The sequence below is a fragment of the Eptesicus fuscus genome, chromosome 3 (genome assembly GCF_027574615.1).
Source record: "Eptesicus fuscus isolate TK198812 chromosome 3, DD_ASM_mEF_20220401, whole genome shotgun sequence".
NCBI lineage: Eukaryota > Metazoa > Chordata > Mammalia > Chiroptera > Vespertilionidae > Eptesicus > Eptesicus fuscus.
In genome coordinates, this window is record NC_072475.1 from 1,327,501 (window position 1) to 1,346,753 (window position 19,253).

At 65.9% G+C, this 19,253-nt stretch overlaps 1 protein-coding gene across 3 annotated transcripts in view; it reads left to right on the top strand.

Moving 5' to 3' along the window:
- Positions 1-13,829, top strand: part of EVA1C (eva-1 homolog C) — a 37,236-nt gene extending 23,407 nt beyond the window's left edge. For all 3 annotated transcript variants that reach the window (XM_054713411.1, XM_054713416.1, XM_008145811.3), the window contains 5 exons: positions 3,244-3,393; positions 8,515-8,658; positions 10,479-10,565; positions 12,083-12,172; positions 13,339-13,829. In XM_054713411.1, coding sequence (XP_054569386.1) covers positions 3,244-3,393; positions 8,515-8,658; positions 10,479-10,565; positions 12,083-12,172; positions 13,339-13,715 — 848 coding nt within the window. In that variant the 3' untranslated portion in view covers positions 13,716-13,829. The remainder of the gene's footprint in view (positions 1-3,243; positions 3,394-8,514; positions 8,659-10,478; positions 10,566-12,082; positions 12,173-13,338) is intronic.
- The last annotated feature ends 5,424 nt before the right edge of the window (positions 13,830-19,253 follow it).

Sequence of the window (19,253 nt, forward strand, 5' to 3'; positions counted from 1 at the left end):
TGTCCGCGTCCCTGTGCTGCTGACCGTGTCCGCGTCCCTGTGCTGCTGGCCGTGCCCGCGTCCCTGTGCTGCTGGCCGTGCCCGCGTCCCTGTGCTGCTGGCCGTGCCCGCGTCCCTGTGCTGCTGGCCGTGCCCGCGTCCCTGTGCTGCTGACCGTGCCCGCGTCCCTGTGCTGCTGACCGTGCCCGTGTCCCTGTGCGTGCTGACCGTGCCCGCGTCCCTGTGCTGCTGGCCGTGCCCGCGTCCCTGTGCTGCTGGCCGTGCCCGCGTCCCTGTGCTGCTGACCGTGCCCGCGTCCCTGTACGTGCTGACCGTGCCCGCGTCCCTGTGCTGCTGACCGTGTCCGCGTCCCTGTGCTGCTGGCCGTGCCCGCGTCCCTGTGCTGCTGACCGTGCCCGCGTCCCTGTGCTGCTGACCGTGTCCGCGTCCCTGTGCGTGCTGACCGTGCCCGCGTCCCTGTGCGTGCTGACCGTGTCCGCGCCCCTGTGCGTGCTGACCGTGTCCGCGCCCCTGTGCGTGCTGACCGTGCCCGCGTCCCTGTGCGTGCTGACCGTGCCCGCGTCCCTGTGCTGCTGACCGTGCCCGCGTCCCTGTGCGTGCTGACCGTGCCCGCGTCCCTGTGCTGCTGGCCGTGCCCGCGTCCCTGTGCTGCTGGCCGTGCCCGTGTTTGGAAAGCTTCCCACGCTGCAGCCAGCTGTCCTTCTCCCCGAGTGGCCCCTGCGGCGCCTCCCCCAGACCTCATCCCGTCAGAGAACTGTGGGTCCAGCGAGGCTTCGGATTTAGGCGGCTCTGGGGTCTTTGTGTTTTTATTTTAATACTTTTTACTGATTTCAGAGAGGAAGGGAGGGGGAGAGAGAGAAACATCAGTGATGAGAGAGAATCATGGATCGGCTGCCTCCTGCACGCCCCCCACTGGGGATGGAGCCCACAGCCCGGGCCTGTGCCCTGACGGGGAATCGAACCGTGACCTGGTTCCCGGGTTGACGCTCACCCCTGAGCCCCGCGGCCGGGCTGCTGTTGTCTGTTAAGCAGAGTCTTGGCTCCGCCCCCTCCCAGGGCCCCGCGGGGCCGGCCTGCCCGCACCCCGTCTAGCCCGCGCCCAGTGAGCGCCCACGGCCTGAGACAAGCTCTCGTTCCCCAAGAAAAGGAGCGGCTGTGCCGTGGCCCGTGGTCGTGAGAACCCAGAACGGTCACTCTCGGGCGACGGTGCCTTAGCACGTTCCCGAGGAACCGAGTGAGTCCGGTGACACACCGTCACCCGCGCCCGTCAGGGGCCACCCCGGCCCCAGTCCAGGAGGCGATCGCTGGGGCCGTCCCCGCGGGTGTAGAGTTACCTGGGACAGCCTGGCTGGCCTCGTGCCTCTCTGGACGGCCTTGAACTTCAGGGAGGTGGCTGCCACCCAGGGCACGGCGTGCCTCCAGAAGAAAACTTACCGTTTAAGAATTCTGGAGGGAAAGGGGGGAAGCGCAGGAGAGAGAGGCCGTTCCTGGAAGCACCTCCCGGTGCCGAGCTTGGCGAGCTGGCGAGATAGGCGAGGTTGGCGTCCTGCCCTCCCTCCCGGCCTGCTCTGCCCGGAGGCATTCTTCACATTTCTGGGTGTTCTCCCGCTGGGACGGCGCCCGCATCGAAGCCAGTGTTCGGCTCTAGGTGGTGTGGCTCAGTGGTTGAGAGTCGCCTGCGGACTGAAGCGTCCCTGGTTCGATTCCCGTCAGGGCACAGGCCCGGGTTGCAGGCTCGATCCCCAGTGGGGGGCGTGCAGGAGGCAGCCGATCAGTGGTTCTCTCTCATCATTGATGTTTCTCTCTCCCTCTCCCTTCCTCTCTGAAACCAATAAAAAAAAAAAAAAAAAAAAAAAAGCCAGCGTTGGGTCCCGGCCCTGAAGTCGGGCCGTGTCTCGCGTTTTCCCATCAGCAGCCTGAGCAGCTGGGACCAGTGCAGGTGGACTCACGTGCACCGACGTCGGGTCAGACTCCGTGTTCTCTTCGCTGAGAGGAAGGAGACAGGGCTGTCTGGCTCTCAGGCGACGTCACAGGAGGACCCCAGTTCACGGGGAAGGGCGCTCTCCACGTGGGCTTAGTCCTCTCTGTGGTTCCCGCGTGGCCGTCCAGACACGGCGAGGAGGGTCTGTGAGACCCGGGTTCCTCCCTCAGTGTCCGGGTTCCCCCGGCCACGGCTTCCCTGCACCCGAGACACGGGCACCGGAGACCCCACACCCTGTCCGAGGGGCAGCCGCCGGAGGGTCGGCCTCCCTGCCGTTCCCTCTCTGTTTTGGGGAGAAAGGCAGAGAAGGCGGAATTTTCCCTGCGGCGTGGCTCAGTGGTTGAGCACCAACCTGTGAACCAGGAGGTCACAGTTCGATTCCTGGTCAGGGCACAGGCCCGGGTTGTGGGCTCCATCCCCAGGTGGGGGGCGTGCAGGAGGCAGCCAATCCATGATTCTCTCCCATCATAGCTGTCTCTCTCTCTCCCTCTCCCTTTCTCTTCTTGAAATCAATAAAAACATACTGTGTGTGTGTATATATAATATATACATATATATTATATATACACACACATACACTGAGTGGCCAGATTATTATGATCTCTGAACGCGTAATAACCTGGCCACTCAGTGTATATATATTAGAGGCCCGGTGCATGAATTCGTGCATGGGTGGGGTCCGGCCAGCCTGGCCAGGGGGAGGGGACGTGGGCGGTTGGCCGGCCTGCCTGCTGGTCGAACTCCTGGTCGAGGGGACGATGTGCATGTTAGCCTTTGATCATATTGGATACACACCGAGTGGCCCGGTGATTCTGCGTTCTGGCCGCTCGGTGTATAAAAGGTGGCGTTGTGTCTGGAAAGCGTTTCCTTCGTGTTCCTGTGCGGCTTCGGCTCCATCCACTTCAGGTCACGAAGGTCCCCCGCCCAGTGGCCCCGCGTTTGCCTGTGTGAGGCCGGGAGCTTCCCAACAGTTTGATCGCACCCCGAGGAAGGAAAACATTTGACCTTTGACCCAGCAAAATACACAATTGGAAAAAAATCCGAAATGGTGAACCGGCTTGTCCGCACCTGGCATGGCGGCCTCGGGCCCCGGGCTGTCCTCTGTCCGAAGACCGCTGGCGCAGCGCCTGCCCGAGCCCACGGCCCGTGGAGGGGACTCCACGAGGGTCGCGCAGTTTGCCCGAGGGTGGGGCCTGGGTCCCGGCACCCCGTCGGGCGGCGCTCCGGGGAGCTGACGACGCCCGGTTTTGTCTCTGCCCCAGATGAGCTGAAGAACAAGACGGTGTGCGAGGGCCAGGCGCTGACGCTGCACTGCCACGCCTCCAAGTTCCTCAACATCTACGCGGCCGCCTACGGCCGGCGGGCCCAGGACGCGGACCTGTGCGCCTCGGGGGCCCGGCCGCCGCCCTTCGGTAGGTCTTCGCGTGGCCGTCATGGGGGGCGCCCCGCATTCCACGCCGAGTAGCTATTGAGCGACTGCTGAATGCAGGGCCCTGCTCTAGGCACGGGCACGCTCAGGGACCCCCACGGAGTCCACACGGAGCGGACGCCCAGCAGCGGGCGAGGGCGGTGAGGAAGCAGACGGCAGGGGCTGATGGGCCGCGGTTCAGGTGCGGATGAGCTCCGGGCACAGCGTGTGGGGAGGGAGGGGGCAGGGCTGCAGGGAGGGGAGGTTCAGGCAGTGACTGCGCTGAGCGGAGCTGAAGGCCGAGAGGCTGCAGTCCCGGGGGAGGGTGTGGGGCAGAGACCCAGCCGCGCCCGCCGAGGCTGCTCAGCGTGGAGTCCGCAGGCGGCCCCCGAGGAGCCTGTGGATTAGAGCCCAGACCGCAGCCTAGAGGGGCCTGAGCCCGCCCATCAGGTCCCTCTGCGCTACGATCAGTCGGGATTCTCCCGCGGAACGGCCGGTAGGAGACTCGGAGAGAGGAACCGCTGACGGGTGCGGGGCTGTGAGTCTGACGTCTCGGGGCGCCTGCGGGGAGGAGCTCGGGAGGAGCCTGTGTCCACCTCGGAGTCTGGCTCCGGGACCCAGGCCGGCAGCCCGCGGGGAATCCGGTCTGCCGCCCGAGAAGACGTCCTTTTCCGGAAATCCCGGTGTTCGCTCTCACGCCGTCCACTGCTCGGGCGAGGCCCACCCGCCCCGGAGGCTCCTGGTGTAAACGTTAGTCACACACAAAAACTAGGAAAAGTAAACTCCAGCCACAGCTTAAAAAAACGCCTCCTGCCCTGGCCGGTGGGGCTCAGTGGACAGAGTGTCGGCCTGCGGGCTGAAGGGTCCGGGTTTGATCCCTCGTCCGCAGCAGGTGAGAGGCCACCAGTCGCTGTGCCTCTCCCACATCGGTGTTTCTCTCTCTCCCTCTCCATTCTGCTCTCTCTAAAAATCAATGGAGAAAACATCCGCGAGGGAGGATTAAAAAAAACAAAAACCAACAAAAAAAAGTACCTTCTCAACAGCATCCAGACGTGTCTGACCAACGACTGGGCACTAGAGCCCAACTAAACTGGCACCTAAGATTAACCGCCCCCCACCTGTGAGGTTAACCCCCACCTGTGAGGTTAACCCCCACCTGTGAGGTTAACTCCCCACCTGTGAGGTTAACCCCCCACCTGTGAGGTTAACCCCCCACCTGTGAGGTTAACCCCCACACCTGTGAGGTTAACCCCCCACCTGTGAGGTTAACCCCCCACCTGTGAGGTTAACCCCCACACCTGTGAGGTTAACCCCCACACCTGTGAGGTTAACCCCCACCTGTGAGGTTAACCCCCACCTGTGAGGTTAACCCCCCACTCCCACCTGTGAGGTTAACCCCCACCTGTGAGGTTAACCCCCACCTGTGAGGTTAACCCCCCCACCTGTGAGGTTAACCCCCCCACCTGTGAGGTTAACCCCCACTCCCACCTGTGAGGTTAACCCCCCACCTGTGATGGTTAACCCCCACCTGTATCTCACCAGAGAGATAGGCCCCGCCCTGGAACGCCCCGGGCACTGAGCTGCACTCATCAGCATCTACACGGAGCTTCTGAACCCGCTAAATTGCTACAACGTATTCATGGGTGCCGGTGGGAGGGAACATGGCTCTGAGGACGCTCATGCATAAGTAACACGTCTGATGGAGAGAAAGAGCCGCAAACGCCCTCCCCTCTCAGGCTGGCTCCCCGGAGGCCCGAGAGCAGGGCAGCCGGGCACCAGGCGGCGCCCCGAGGCCGGCCCGCGTCCGGGAGGCGCCTGTCCCCGTGGTGGGGGATGCTGGCGTGTTTGAGGCAGACCACCCCCTGGTGGGCCGAGGGCAGCCGGCCGCTCTGCCTGAGGTCTGGGGAGAGGCCCCGTCTCCGCTGCCCGGCTGGCAGGTGGGCAGGGGTGAGGGGCACCCCGTCGCGCGCCCCAGGAGCGACCAGCGAGTCCTGCACCCGCGTCCCCTCTCAGGTAACAGGCGTGTTCGGGACGTCGCCCCCTCCCTCCTCCTGCCTCTGCGTCAGGCAGGGGACCCCTCCCGGTCCTCACAGGAGCACCCCGCTCCGGGCTGGAGTGTTCTCACACGTCTGTGCATGGCCAGCGCCGTCACTCCGTCGCGCCATGGGCATCGACGTACGTCGCCCAGAGGCTTCCGCAGTCTCTGTGCCCCGTGCGTCTGTCTTCGCAGCTCGAAACGGTCACCTGCACAAGGCTCACCCGGGGAGGCGGCCCTGCAGCCACGGTGCCTGCGTCCTTCCTGCCGGTTCCCAGGAGGAGGGCAGGGTTCCCAGGAGGAGGGCAGGGTTCCCAGGAGGAGGGCAGGGCTCCCAGGAGGAGGGCAGGCCGGGCCAGCGTGGCGGCCGCGTGCGTGGAGCTGAGCCCCCAGGTGCCCGCGGCTGCGCGGTGGATGTCGCGGCCGGATGCGGCCGGTGTGGCCCCAGCTCCTGACCTCGGGGAGATCGGAAACCCATTTCTGTTTTCTTTTCATGTGAAATGTTCCAACTTTCAAAACACTGTGTGAGCCAAGCCAAACATGCCTGCAGGCCACATCCGAGCCACAGCCGTGTGTGTGTGTGTGTGTGTGTGTGTGTGTGTGTGTGTGCGCGCGCGCGTGGGCGCGCGCTCTGCTCGCAGCTCCCACAGGACCGAGCCCCACCCTGGAGGAGGGGCAGGGCCTGCAGGATGCCTGCCCGGGGCGAGGGCGGGGCCTCTCCGGCTCAGAAAGGTCACGGGCCTCGGAAAGGTCACGGTGCTTCCCTCTCGGAGAGGCTGCAGGTGCTCGGAGCCTGGGCGCCCCTGGGCACACGGTGGGGACAGCGGGGCCTGGGGGTCGGGGTCGGGAAGCAGCGGCTCCGCCCTCAGATGGGGGGAGGGGAAGGGCGTGTGTCCAGGCCTCGCTGAGGGATGGTCACTGGTCACCGGGCCCTCCCGGGCGGCACCCCACAGGCAGCAGAGCTCCCGACAGGAAGAGGTTTCCGTTTCCCTTTCTTTTTGTCCTCACCTGCGGGCCTTTCCCGTTGGTTCCCAGAGAGAATGGAAGGGAGGGAGGAGGGAGGAGGGAGGGGAGAGAGAGAGAGAGAGAGAGAGAGAGAGACATGGATGTGAGAGAATCATTGATCGGCTGCCTCCTGCACGTCCCCTACTGGGGATCAAGCCTGCAACCCGGGTCTGTGCCCTGACGGGCATTGAACCCTGAGCTCCTGGCTCACAGGTCGGCGTCAACCACTGAGCCACCCGGCCGGGCCCACGTTAAAGCTCCAGGAAGGTCCCTGGGGGGTGTCCCCGGGGACACTCCCGTCCGCCGCAGCCACGTTTCCTGGGTGCACGCCTGGGATCCTGCTGTTTGCTTAATAAGGAGGGAGATCGCCGCCCGTGGCCTCAGGGGGGCGCAGAGCGTCCCGGGGCCCAGTGTGGGCAGGCCCGGCTCTGCAGGCGGAGATCGAGGCGCCGGGCTCCAGCTGCCAAGGCGGCCTGGCGAGCAGCCGCCCGTCACCCAGGTGCCCGCAGGTTCTGAAGAGCGGCCCGCCCGCCCGCGCCAGGCAGCAGCCGGGAGACCAGCAATCAGATGGGGGCCACCTCGTTCGCCATCACACGGGGGAGGGGGGCACCTCGTCCTCACGGGGGGGGGGGCACCTCACCATCACATGCGGGGGGGTGGGGCGCACAGAACCAGGCTGGGAGGGAAAGACCACTTCATTTTTTAGAAAATATTCTTAAATATATGTTATTGATTTCAGAGGGGAAGGAGAGGGAGAGAGACAGAAACATCAGTGACTCGAGAGAGTGGATCACTGAGCCACGCGGCCGGGCGGAGGGCGTGACAGTGTGACTTACCGAGGCCGTTCTGCCCCCGGTCTCCGTGGGAGCGAGTGGCTTCATCCTGGTGGGAGGGAGAGGACCCAGAGTGGGTTTCCAGGAAGATGCCAGGCGACCGGGTCTGACTCGGGCTGACCGCCCTGGGCCACCCTGCGCTCGGGACCGTTTGTAGGAGACAGAGTTAAAGTGGGCCCGCCCAGCGTGGCTCAGGGGCTGAGCGTCGACCTGTGAACCAGGAAGTCACGGTTCGATTCCCGGTCGGGGCACAGGCCCGGGTTGTGGACTTGATCCCCAGTGGGGGGTGTGCAGGAGGCAGCCGGTCCATGATTCTCTCTCATTGATGTTTCTCTCTCTCCCTCTCCCTTGCTCTCTGAAGTCAATAAAACAAATATATATATATTTTAAAAGATAGAATTCGTCCAGTCCTCACGGAGCTTATCGTGGGGGGAAATGGATTCTCAGTAGAAACAGTAAATTGTCCCCGGAGTGGCCGGGGCCGCAATGAAACAAAACCTCCGTCCCACGCTGGGCTGATTGTGCCAGTTCGGTGCAAGCCGGTTACAGAGCGGGCAGAGCCGGTTACAGAGCAGGTGGGGCCGGTTACAGAGCGGGCGGGGCCGGTGCGTGCGGAATGGAGGCATAGGCCCCGTGAGACTGTAGATTCAGGCGGCCCTCCCGCTGCCGCCCAGGAAGCCAGCACCTCCACACGTGGCCCTCTGGGGCCTGCTCCTCCGTGGAACGTGGCCCTCTGGGGGCCTGCTCCTCCGTGGCACGTGGCCCTCTGGGGCCAGCTCCTCCGTGGCACGTGGCCCTCTGGGGCCTGCTCCTCCGTGGCACGTGGCCCTCTGGGGCCTGCTCCTCCGTGGAACGTGGTCCGTGCTGGGGGCCTGCTCCTCCGTGGCACGTGGCCCTCTGGGGGCCTGCTCCTCCGTGGCACGTGGCCCTCTGGGGGCCTGCTCCTCCGTGGCACGTGGCCCTCTGGGGCCTGCTCCTCCGTGGCACGTGGCCCTCTGGGGGCCTGCTCCTCCGTGGCACGTGGCCCTCTGGGGCCTGCTCCTCCGTGGCACGTGGCCCTCTGGGGCCTGCTCCTCCGTGGTATGTGGCACGTGGCCCGCGCTGGGGGCCTTCCTGAGACAGGAAGTCATCAGAGCCACTGTCCCGAGGAGACTGAACCCGCCCGGTGTACTTATCCCGGGACACAGCATGGGCCACGGGGCGCCGAGTGCGGGACGCAGCCTAACGCTCTCGCTGCCGTGTCCGCCTGCAGACTGCCTGTCCCACTCCGCGTCGCACGTGCTGGCCCGGAGGTGCTACGGGCGGCAGAGATGCAGAATCCTCGTCGACAGCCACCACTTCGGGAGCCCCTGTCCGCCCGGAGCCAGGAAGTACCTCACCGTCGCCTACGCCTGCGGTAAGATCATCCCCTCAACCCCGGCGGCCTGCCCGGAGGCGGCGGCCATGACAGCCCGCGGTGCTGCTCCTGACGCCGCCGTCACCCAGAGCCCGGGGTCCCTTTTCGGACTTGATGGCTGTTTACGAGGCGCTCACCAGATAAGCCGCAGAGTTTGGTCCAAATTCACGTCGAAGCTCTTAGCAAGCGGATCGGCAGCCACGGGGGAGGTGGGGAGGTGGGGCGGGAAGCCGCGGGAAGGCTGGTGTCACCGAGAGCAGGGTCGTCCTCTGGGCTGGCCGGAGGTGAGAGCTGGGGGGCCTGGCTGGGGGTTCAGCTCGGCTCTGCAGGCCCGGAGGCCACGGAAGGAGGTCCTCAGGGACACAGCCGTTTGCGCTTTAAAAGAACAGCCTCCCTGTCGGTGGGGCTCCTTCCCCCGGCTCCTCCGCCTTCGGGCTGGGGGCGAGCTCAGCGTCGCTGTGAGCCTGGGGTGAGCGGCTCGGGCCCTTCGCTTTCTGACCTTCGGCTCGCCTGGCGGGTGTCATCCTCGGCTCGGAGGACGGGTCGCTGGTCGGGCAGGGCGGGGAGTCGCTGGAGCGCCTCAGCGCGGCTCACCGGGTCCTCCCGCTGCCCCTCCAAGTCTGACCTCGGGCCACGCTCTGGACCGTGGGCTTCTGGGCTCTAGACTTCCTTCCATAGAGGCCTGGAGGCCCGGCCACTGGCCAGCTCCCTCGCCTCCGCAGGGACGGCTTCTCGCCAACCCTGCAGCCGCGGTCCCGGGAGTCACCAGCTCGGGGCACAGCCAGCACCCCCCCCCCCTGGCCTTCTGGGAGCACAGGACTCCCGGGGCCCCAGCCTGGGCAGCTCTCGAGGACCCGGCCAGCAGGGGCCGGGATGTGGGGCCGCAGGGAGTGGGGGGCCGGGATTGGCAGGTGCGGCCGGCGGCCCGCTGACGGGGAGGAGCAGGCGACAGAGGCAGAGTCTTTAACGCGCAGAATTCTTAGGGCCGGAGTTCAACCTGCGACACCGCTTCCTTTTTTCTTTGCTGTTTCTTAATCCTCACTTGGGAGCATGTTATTGATTTGAGAGAAAGAAGGAGGAGGAGGAGGGGGAGGAGGAGGGGGAGAAGGAGGAGGAGGAGGGGGAGGAGGAGGAGGAGGAGGGGGAGGAAGAGAGAGAGAGAAACATCGATGTGAGAGAGGAACATCCATCAGTTGCCTCCCGGACTCCCCCAACCAGGGATGGAGCCCGAGAGCTGGGTGTGCGCCCTGCCAGGCCCGAACCGCGGCCTGGTGCCGGGACAGACGGACGGCGTTCCGAGCACGGAGCCCCCGGCCAGGGCCAGCTTCTTTCCTGGCGCCTCCGCCGACCCCAGCTCGACACCGAAGTTTTATTCGGGGAGAAATTCAGACCCGAGACTCCCCGCGTGTGGTTCTCCCGCGGACGCCGGGGGCCGGCTGGGTCGCGGCCGTCGTCTTGGCCCTTTAAGGCCTGGGTTCCCGCCGGCGGCCGCAGGGCTGGACTCCGGTCGGGGCACCGGCCTCTCCCCGTGGGCTGTCCCTGTGGCGTGGCCGTTCCTGGCGGCTCCGTGTGACGGGGCCAGCGATCCGTGACATCTGCGTGTCGTGTCTCTGAGGCTCGTGCACGTGGCGGTGTCAGCGTGTTCTACAGCGAGCGGCGCAGGGTCTGTACGTCCTCCCGGCTGTCGTGGTCAGTGCTGCGCCGTCCGCCAGGAGGCCTTTCGGGGTCGGGCGGCCACTGGCTGAGCGCCCCGGACGCGCCGTGACGCACGCGCTGTGGGAACTGAGTTTTTAATCTCGTCTCTTCCTTCCTGGTTTCAGTGCCCAGGAACATCCTCTCCGCGGTGGACCCCGCCCTCGCCGACCCGGACCCTTCCCTGAAGCAGGAGGACGAGGCCGGCGGCCACGGTAACGTGCCGGGCTCGCTGGGGCCTCGGCAGGCGCGGCCGCGGGCGGAGGGAAGGGGTGTCGCAGGGGCCGTGCGAAGGCGGCCAGTGGGGCCAGCACTTCACTTCGTTTTTAAGTTACACCTAGAACAAGTCCTCCCCGAGCCACTCTCGTCCCGAAGGAAAAATCAGATCGAAACAGACGGCTGCTCAGAACACGCAGGACCTGCGGGGGGGGAGTGGGCTGCTGGCGAGCTGATCGCTCTGATCGCGCCGCGCCTGGGCCGCCGCCTCCTGGAGGCCCTCAGGGCTTCTGTGTATCGTGGGCTGAGCCTCCTGTCTCCTCATCAGATCAGGATGGAACTCCACCCCTGGGCTCCAGGCGGAAACTGGCGAGCCCTGTCTAAGCTGCTGAGCTTGGGGGGGGGGGGAGGAGGTTTTTTTCTTCATATTTTTATTGATTTCAGAGAGGAAGCGGGAGGGAGAGAGAGAAAGAGAAACATCCATGATGAGAGAGAATCACGGACCGGCTGCCTCCTGCACGCCCCCCACTGGGGATCGAGCCCGAAACCCGGGCCTGTGCCCTGACCGGGAATCGAACCGTCACCTCCTGGTTCATAGGTCAGTGCTCAACCACGGAGCTGTGCAGGCCGGTGGGTGCGGAAGGTTGTGTGTTACTTCCATAACACGTATGAGGGCTTTGCCCCGACACGTGAACAGCACGCCGGATGTGGCTATCACAGGGCAGCACCGAGCAGTAGACACCCTCTGAGCTCACGCTTAGGATCATCATCGCCCGTGTCCCCAGCCCCGCCGGGCTGCCCCGCCCACTGCGCTCTCTAATCCCGTGACCACCCCCCCAGCAGCCTCTGACCCCATGCCTCCTTCCTCTGAGCTTGGGCCTGTCTGACTCCCCGGGTCCCCAGAGCTCCATGGACACCCCATCAAGCCGGCACCTACGTGCGACCAGGACCCGACTGTCATTTCCATAAACGTGACCACACGCCGCCCGTCTAACCGGCCGGTCCTCTCGGTGCTCACAGCGCGGCGGCGCTGGGCTGAGTCGGACGCTCCTGGACGTGCGAGCGCGTTGCCGCTGGGCAGGAGGCAAATCCGCCCCCTCTGCACGGGCGTGAGCGCGGAGTCAGCCAGCACGCTCAGCGTCTCCAGTCCCTTCTGTGCTTCACGTCCAGGGCCTGACTTAACGCTCTTCCTGGCTCAGTCTTCCTTTGATTTCTTTGTTAATCCTCACCTGAGGGTATATTTTCCCCATCGATTTTTAGAGAGAGTGGAAGGGAGGGAGAGGGGGAGGGCAGAGAGAGAGAGAGAGAGAGAGAGAGAGAGAGAGAGAGAGACATCTATGTAAGAGACACATCGACTGGTTGCCTCCCGCATGCGCCCCGACGGGGCCGGGGATCTAACCTTCAAGCCCTTGTCAGGGAACTGAACCCATGACCCTCTGGTGCGCCCCCCACGGGCCGGGCGGCGCTGAGGTCTGGGGCACCTGCGCCTCATCGTCCTGCATCTGTCCTGACACAGGTGTCGACGCCGACCCCCGCGAGTCGCGGGTCCTGAGGAAGGAGGGGGTCATGGTCAGCAGCTCCCTGGCAGCCTTCGCCTACATCCGAGGTGGGTCTGGGCGGGCCTCAGGGAGCTGAGGGGTCCCTGCGGGGTGGACGGGCACGGCACTCGCTGGCTGTGGGAAAACGGCCTGTCGATTGTCGCCTGCTGGGACCTGCAAACGCAGGGGCCTGAGCTCAGGCTCAGCTCAGCCGGCGGCCAACAGGAGATCCCGGGCGGGGGGGCAGCCGGGGAAGTCACGCCGGGTGGGGGTCGGGCTGCACGGCACCCTGTGCTGTGAGACGTGGGCGCGGAGGAATGCGTTTCCAGCTCGGGACGTGGGAGGGCGGGATCAGTGCATTCCGCCCCGGCCGGAGGCCACGGGGCCAGAGAGCGCGCAGCCAACGGAACAGGCCGTGCCCTGCGCAGACAGAGCCCCTCTCTGAGTCACCCCGTTACCGCGCACGGTTGCCAAGGTTTCCGGCTAATCTTCCCCTCGAGGCCAATGGGACGCAGCCTGCCGATTGGCAGAGCCGAGCCGTCTCCGCGAGGGCACGGCCCGCGGGGTCCCGTCGGCTCACCTGGCACGGCCGCAGTCGGAGCGCCGGCTGCAAGTTCCGGCAGCACCGCCTGCCTGTTCCGGGAGCCACACCCTCGGGGCCTTTTTTATATATAAATGTGTTTTTATTGATTTCAGGGAGGAAGGGAGAGGGAGAGAAACATCAGTGATGAGAGAGAATCATGGATCGGCTGCCTCCTGCACGCCCCCCACTGGGCTCGAGCCCACAACCCGGGCCTGTGCCCTGACCGGGAATCGAACCCGGGACCCTTCGTAGCTGACCCTGTATTTACGATACGTCGCTCCCTGAGTGTTCTGGTAGCTTTATCGGAATTAGTCCACTTCGTCGTGAGCACTCTGTAGCGGGAAGGTGCTGTGAGCCCATTTTACAGATTAGGAGACTGAGTCCCAGAGAGGGTGTGTATCCTGCAGGAAGTCACACAGCGAATGAGAGGCAGCCCTGAGTTTGACCTCAGGGGGACCACCCTGCTCCGTGTCCTCTCACGTACATACATGTAGTGACCTGTGCTCCAGACCCTTTCTGTCCGCGGGTCTGTGGTCGCGGAGGAAGCCTGGTCTGCAGGCTCTGCCCAGGCCTGGCTTCGGCTCCAGCTCCTGCCTGGGCCCCCCACAGCCCTCCCCGCCCTCCCCGCCCCTGACCGTCCTCTCCCCACAGCCCACCCCGACAGGGCCGCCCTGCTCTTCGTGTCCAGCGTCTGCGTCGGCCTGGCCCTCACGCTGTGCGCCCTGGTCGCCCGGGTGTCCTGCGCCAGGGACCTGCGGGCGCTGCGGGGGGCGCGGGAGCGCCTGGTGGCCGGCAGTGACGGGGCCTCGGAGGACAGCGAGGACGCGGACGGGAGCGAGGACTCCTCCGACTCCAGCTTCCCCGGGGAGCCGTCGGGCTTTCGCAGGACTCCGTACCCCGCCTACACGTCCATCGAGGCCGCGGAGCTGGCCGAGAGGATCGAGCGCCGGGAGCAGATCATCCAGGAAATATGGATGAACAGCGGCCTGGACGCCTCGGTGCCACGGAGCGCGGGCCCCTTCTACTGAGCGCGGCGCCTCGCTACGCCTCCACGTGCCCGACCCGAGCAGGCAGCGCCGGGCCCTCGATGCCCGACCCGAGCAGGCAGCGCCGGGCCCTCGATGCCCGACCCGAGCAGGCAGCGCCGGGCCCTCGGTGCCCGACCCGAGCAGGCAGCGCCGGGCCCTCGATGCCCGACCCGAGCAGGCAGCGCCGGGCCCGGTCTGTCTCGCTGGTACCTTCTGTGAAGGAGACTCTGTCATGTCGTCGGACCCGGGGAAGCCAGACCGCGCCCGAAGGACACTGCAGGGTGTTCGCACACGTTTCTGAATGACCCGCGGGGCGTCTTTGACGTCCGTGTTTGTTTGGGTTCCTGTCTGCTTGTGGGCACGATTACCGGTCACTGATGGAGCGGGTCACGCCGCCCGTCCCCACGCTTTGCTGGGGCCGCCATCACGCCCACGGCGACCGCAGGCGCCGGAGCCGCGGCCCCTCTTCCCGCTGAGCAGACGGACCGGACCGCGCGGCCACGTAGCTGCACTGTCACCAGGGCGCACGCGCTCACCGCTAGCGGGTTTTTAAAAAATATGTTTTTATTGATTTCAGAGAGGAAGGGAGAGGGAGAGAGAGAGAAACATCAATGAGAGAGAACCATGGACCGGCTGCCTCGTGCACGCCCCCCACTGGGGATGGAGCCCGCACCCGGGCCTGTGCCCCGACCGGGATGGAACCCGACCTCCTGGTTCCTGGTCGCCGCTCAGCCCTGAGCCCCGCCCCGGGCTCGCTGGCGGATCGAAGCGCTAACACCACTCGGTAGAGCAGGGGCGGACGCTAGAGAGGCCGGGCGTCTGTGTCCCGGCTGCCGGGACTCGACCCTGCTGCGGGCTCCAAGGCTGGTCCGTGATGAAAGCCACCGTGTTCCAATAAACCTTTATTTATGCACATGACGGCGAACTCATTGTCACGTGTTGCACGTTACTCTTCAGCCTAAACCACTCCCTGTCTTGCTAGTTTAGAGGTCAGGACGGCGGGACCTCCCGGGGGAGAGGGTGGACCGCGTGGCCTGGCGGTTCCGTGCACGGGGCCAGGGGCGTTACCTTCAAGTTGTTGCAAGAAACCCCAACCACACACACACACGCACTCACACACGCTTACACACACATACACACACTCACATGCACACACAAACACATACACATGCACATTCAGACAAACACACACATACACACGTGCACACACGTGCATGTGCACACATGTATATACATAATCCTCTTTTCCCCTCTGAGTGCACAGCGGGGGGGGGGGGCAGTGCTAACAGGATGACACGGCGTGAGGGTGCATCCCCACGGCCCACGGTGACGCCGCCGGAGCGTCCGGCCCAGCCCGCCTGGGTGGGGACGGGACCTCCAGGGCCCGCAGGGATGGGGGATGGGGGATGGGGCTCCCCACCCCGTCTCCCCTGCAGACGCTCCCACCGCTCGTCGCTGAGTTGCCGTCGGGTGATCAGCTCGCTGTCGGGGTGTCACGGTGCTGTGTGCATGTGGCCCCTGTTTTCCTCAATGACGCCCCAAAACACAGGAGCAGCGAGGCTGGCGATGCGGAGCCGCCACAGAGAAGCCGGAGGGACGGACCTGGCGGGCGTGCTGCCATCTGGGGCGACACCCGCTGGGGCCCGGAACGCCTCCCCCATCGACGCGGGGGGCTGTGCTCCTCGAGAGCGGCCCTTCAGGAAGTCCCAGACCAGGACTCCTCCCAGGAAGCGGGACTGGGGTGAGGGCTGGGACGGGGCCCAGCCTCGGGGCGTCAGGCCTGGGGGACACGGCACCCCCCCCCGGGGCAAGTGGCGTCCGGGAAGAGCCAGCTGCCTCACTGGCGCCTGCTGGGCCGTGGGAAGGGGTGCCCACACAGCCCTCCGGGCTGCCCTGCCCTTCCCCACGGCCCCTCGGCCCCGGGAGGGGGACCAGCAGCCGCCCAGGCCCTGGCACACGGGCGGGCGGACTGAGCACTCTCACCCCCCTCCCCTGGGGCTCCCGCTCCCGGGCGTGCGCTGTCTGGGGGGACCTCCCGAGAAGCACCCCAGCCCTGGCGCCTTCACCCCACTCTGACCCCAACCAGACCCGGGAAGGCTGGCGTCAGCCCGTCGGACGCGCCTCTGCCCGCCCTGGGCTCGGGCCTCGCTGTGTCGCCCTCCGGCCTCGGACGGGTCCTGCCTTGGTCTCGGGGTGGCCTGGCCGTGCCCTCGTCCCCCCGCCAGTCAGATGGGCTCCTTCCGGGGGCTCGGGGGGCCGTGCTTCTCACCCAACAGGAACGGTAACGTTTCGCACCTGCCTCCTGGGCGGCCGCACCGCAGGGCCCGGCCCGCGACTGTCCCGGCGGCCGGCTGAGCGCGGGGACACGGGAAGGAGCTGCGGAGAGAGGCCCCGGCGGGGAGGGGCTCGTGTCCGCTGAGCGCAGAGCCGGTCAGGCCTGACCCCCCGCTCGCTGAGCCAGGTCGTTGTGGCGTCTCCCACACACGGACTTAGAGTTGTGCCCGGTCTGGCGGCGTCCGTGAGCCCGGGACCGGCCACTGGGTTGAGAAGCCCCTTGTGGGCCCGGCCCCGGGCGGCACGGGCCCGGCTCCACCCTAGGCCGGGGCGGCCTCGAGGTTAAACCCTAAGGAAACTGCAACCAAAGGCCAGAGGCCGAGCTGGGAACGAGGTGGGGAAGAGCCACAAAGAAGGGCCCTCGCCCACGGGGAGCGCAGGGAGCGGCGGCCCCGGCCCCGCGTCCTCGGGCATCGGGGCGGCCGGGGCCCTGGAGACACGCTGCACCCTGTGCGGAGCGCTAGCCGGCCGGCTTATCGGTTCCATCGGCTGCGGCTGACCTTGAACTCCACGGGCCTGAGCTTCCAGGGGCCACGTATGTGCAAATGTCTCCAATGAAAGTGTTTTCTCTTCGTTCTGATTTTTTAAAATATATTTTATTGATTTCAGAGAGGAAGGGAGAGGGAGAGAGAGAGAAACATTAACGATGAGAGAGAATCATGGATCGGCTGCCTCCTTCACACCCCACTGGGCATGTGCCCTTGGCCGGAATAGAACCTGGGACCCCTCAGTCCGCACGCGGATGCTCTATCCACTGAGCCACACCAGCTAGGGCTTCCTTCTGATTTTCTTGCTAATACCTTTTCCTTTTTCCGGTTTACTTTATTGTAAGAACACAGCACGTGGCACGGACACGGCTACGCACGCATCGCCTGCTCCTGTGGCCGGCAGGGCTCCCGTCCGCGGCAGCCTATTGGCGGTTCCGTGCCGGGCGAGTCAAAGGCTACGCGCAGACTTTCCACGGCTCCAGGGTGGGCGCCCCAGCCCCGCGCCTCGCCAGGCTCCGCCGTGATGAGGTTTAACGTCGGCCCCTCCGGCTCCCTGGTCACGGTTCAGGGCGGCCGCGCGGCAGGTGCTTCTGAGTTCGCTACTGAGTCAGACGCGGGGACACCTGCCCAGCCCTGGGCCTCGCCACCCGGGTGCGATCAGATGGAAGCCCCGGCCCGAGGGGGCCCCGCCCACCCCTCCTGTGCTCACCTTCCTGGGGGCACCCACCCCTCCGGGTCTCCGCACCCGAGTCCTCTGTGCTCCCTGCGCCTCGGTGCCCGTGCCCACGGCCGGAGCCGCAGCCTCGCTCAGGCGGGGCCCCACCTGTGCAGCCCACCTGCGGCCGCCATGGGTGGGCCCGTCAGGGGCGGGGCCCCTGGACTAATTAAGCCTGATTTTCGGGTGCTGAGAGCCACCCAGCTGGTCCTAATACCTTGAAAATGACCCCAAAGCAGCCGAATCCTGTGGGAGAAACTAACCCAACGCCCCTGGACGGCACGGCTCACGTGGGCGCGGGGAGGAGCGATGAGCTTTGTCAGTGCAAACCGATGCCGAGGCCACACGGCCTGCCCGCGGCGGGCCCTTCGCGGCAGCCCGGCCTCTGCCCGCCGCTCCCCATCGCCAGCAGCAGATTCCGTCGGGAATGAGGCGGCCTTCCTGATGGCGGCAACCCGCCCGCGGCCGTGAACTGAGGGCAGGACTCGCAGGACAAAGAGAGGAAAGCCGGTCACTTCCGACGGGTCGTGTACTGATTCCAGCTCTTTCCCCGTCCCAACGCCGAGCCCGAGGCCGGCGTCCTTTCAAGAAAAGAAAAATAGAGCCTCTCATTTCCTCTTGTTTCAAAGTCGAAGGCGGCCGGGGAGGAGGGGCCGCGTCCGCGGTCAGTGAGTCAGCAGCCTGACCCGGAAAACGCGGGGCGGCGGGCGCGGGGAGAGGAACAATGAGCCGCAGGAGGACGTGTCGCTAACCCACGAAGAACTTGCCACCCGGGAGGTGCCCTGGGCTCTGAGCTCCGGGACTTCCTTCCCGAGGCCCGGCCGCTGATGGGAAGGCGGCGGGACAGCGAGGCGGGCGGGGGTGAGGGGGGCCGCAGGGGATTCTGCTCCACGCGTGGGGCCTGCATCGCTCAGCTCCTGCGTGTGGCAGAGGTTTAGAAAGAATTCCATCTGCTCTGGGGAAAAGCCCTGTGTTGTGTCTGAAGTAAGGTAGACAAATTCTTGAAGTCAGATTATTAAATAAAAAGTGCAAGTTAGCCCGGCTGGTGGCGCGGCTCAGGGGCTGAGCGTCGACCTAGGAACCAGGAGGTCACGGTTCGATTCCTGGTCGGGGCACAGGCCCGGGGTGCGGGCTCGATCCCCAGTGTGGGGCGTGCGGGAGGCAGCCGATCAGTGATTCTCTCATCGATGTTTCTATCCCTCTCTCTCTTCCTCTGAAATCAATAAAATATATTTAAAATGTCACCTCTCTCCTTGGCAGACACCTTGAGAATGACCTTGAAGACCAGGTTCAGACGTGACGTCCTCAGGCTCAGGGTTTGGTGCCGAGATGCGGCCCGTTGGGAGGGGCCAGTGGTCTCAGCCTCGGCCCCTGTCGCTCTGTGCGGGGGCCGTGCTCCGTGTGAGGCCGTGCTCCGTGTGAGGGCCGTGCTCCGTGTGAGGCCGTGCTCCGTGTGAGGCTGTGCTCCGTGTGAGGCCGTGCTCCATGTGAGGCCGTGCTCCGTGCGTGTGGAGTGAACAGCTCGGCCCGCAGGCCCGCGCTCTGCTCCCACCCCAGGCGGCCAGCGCTCACCGCCCGAGCGCAGCGCCGGGAAGGGTGCACCCAGGCCGCCGGGCCCTGGGCAGCGCGTACACTGACCCCGGCCTCACCTGCTCACGCCCCCCCCCCCCCGGCACAGACACATGGTCACCCACTGGGGCTCCCGCATCACGAAGCAGCCGCTGAGCCGAGTCTGCGGCCACACGGCTCAGCCCGCTCTGCGCCCCTCGTCAGCCGGGGACCCAGGGGGGAAGCGGGAGAATTCCTCGAGCCTCTGGACCCCACACTTGGCCGCGGGCGGCTCGGTGTGATGCCCCAAGGAGCTGGACTGACGGACCTCGGCCACCTGGGCTGGAGGCGGGGTTTGGGGAGCACCGATCACCTCCATGGGGCCTCTGGGGGGGCGCCCAGTCCCTGTTGGCCACACAGGACTCTCAGGCCAACACGGGGCGGGCGGCTGTG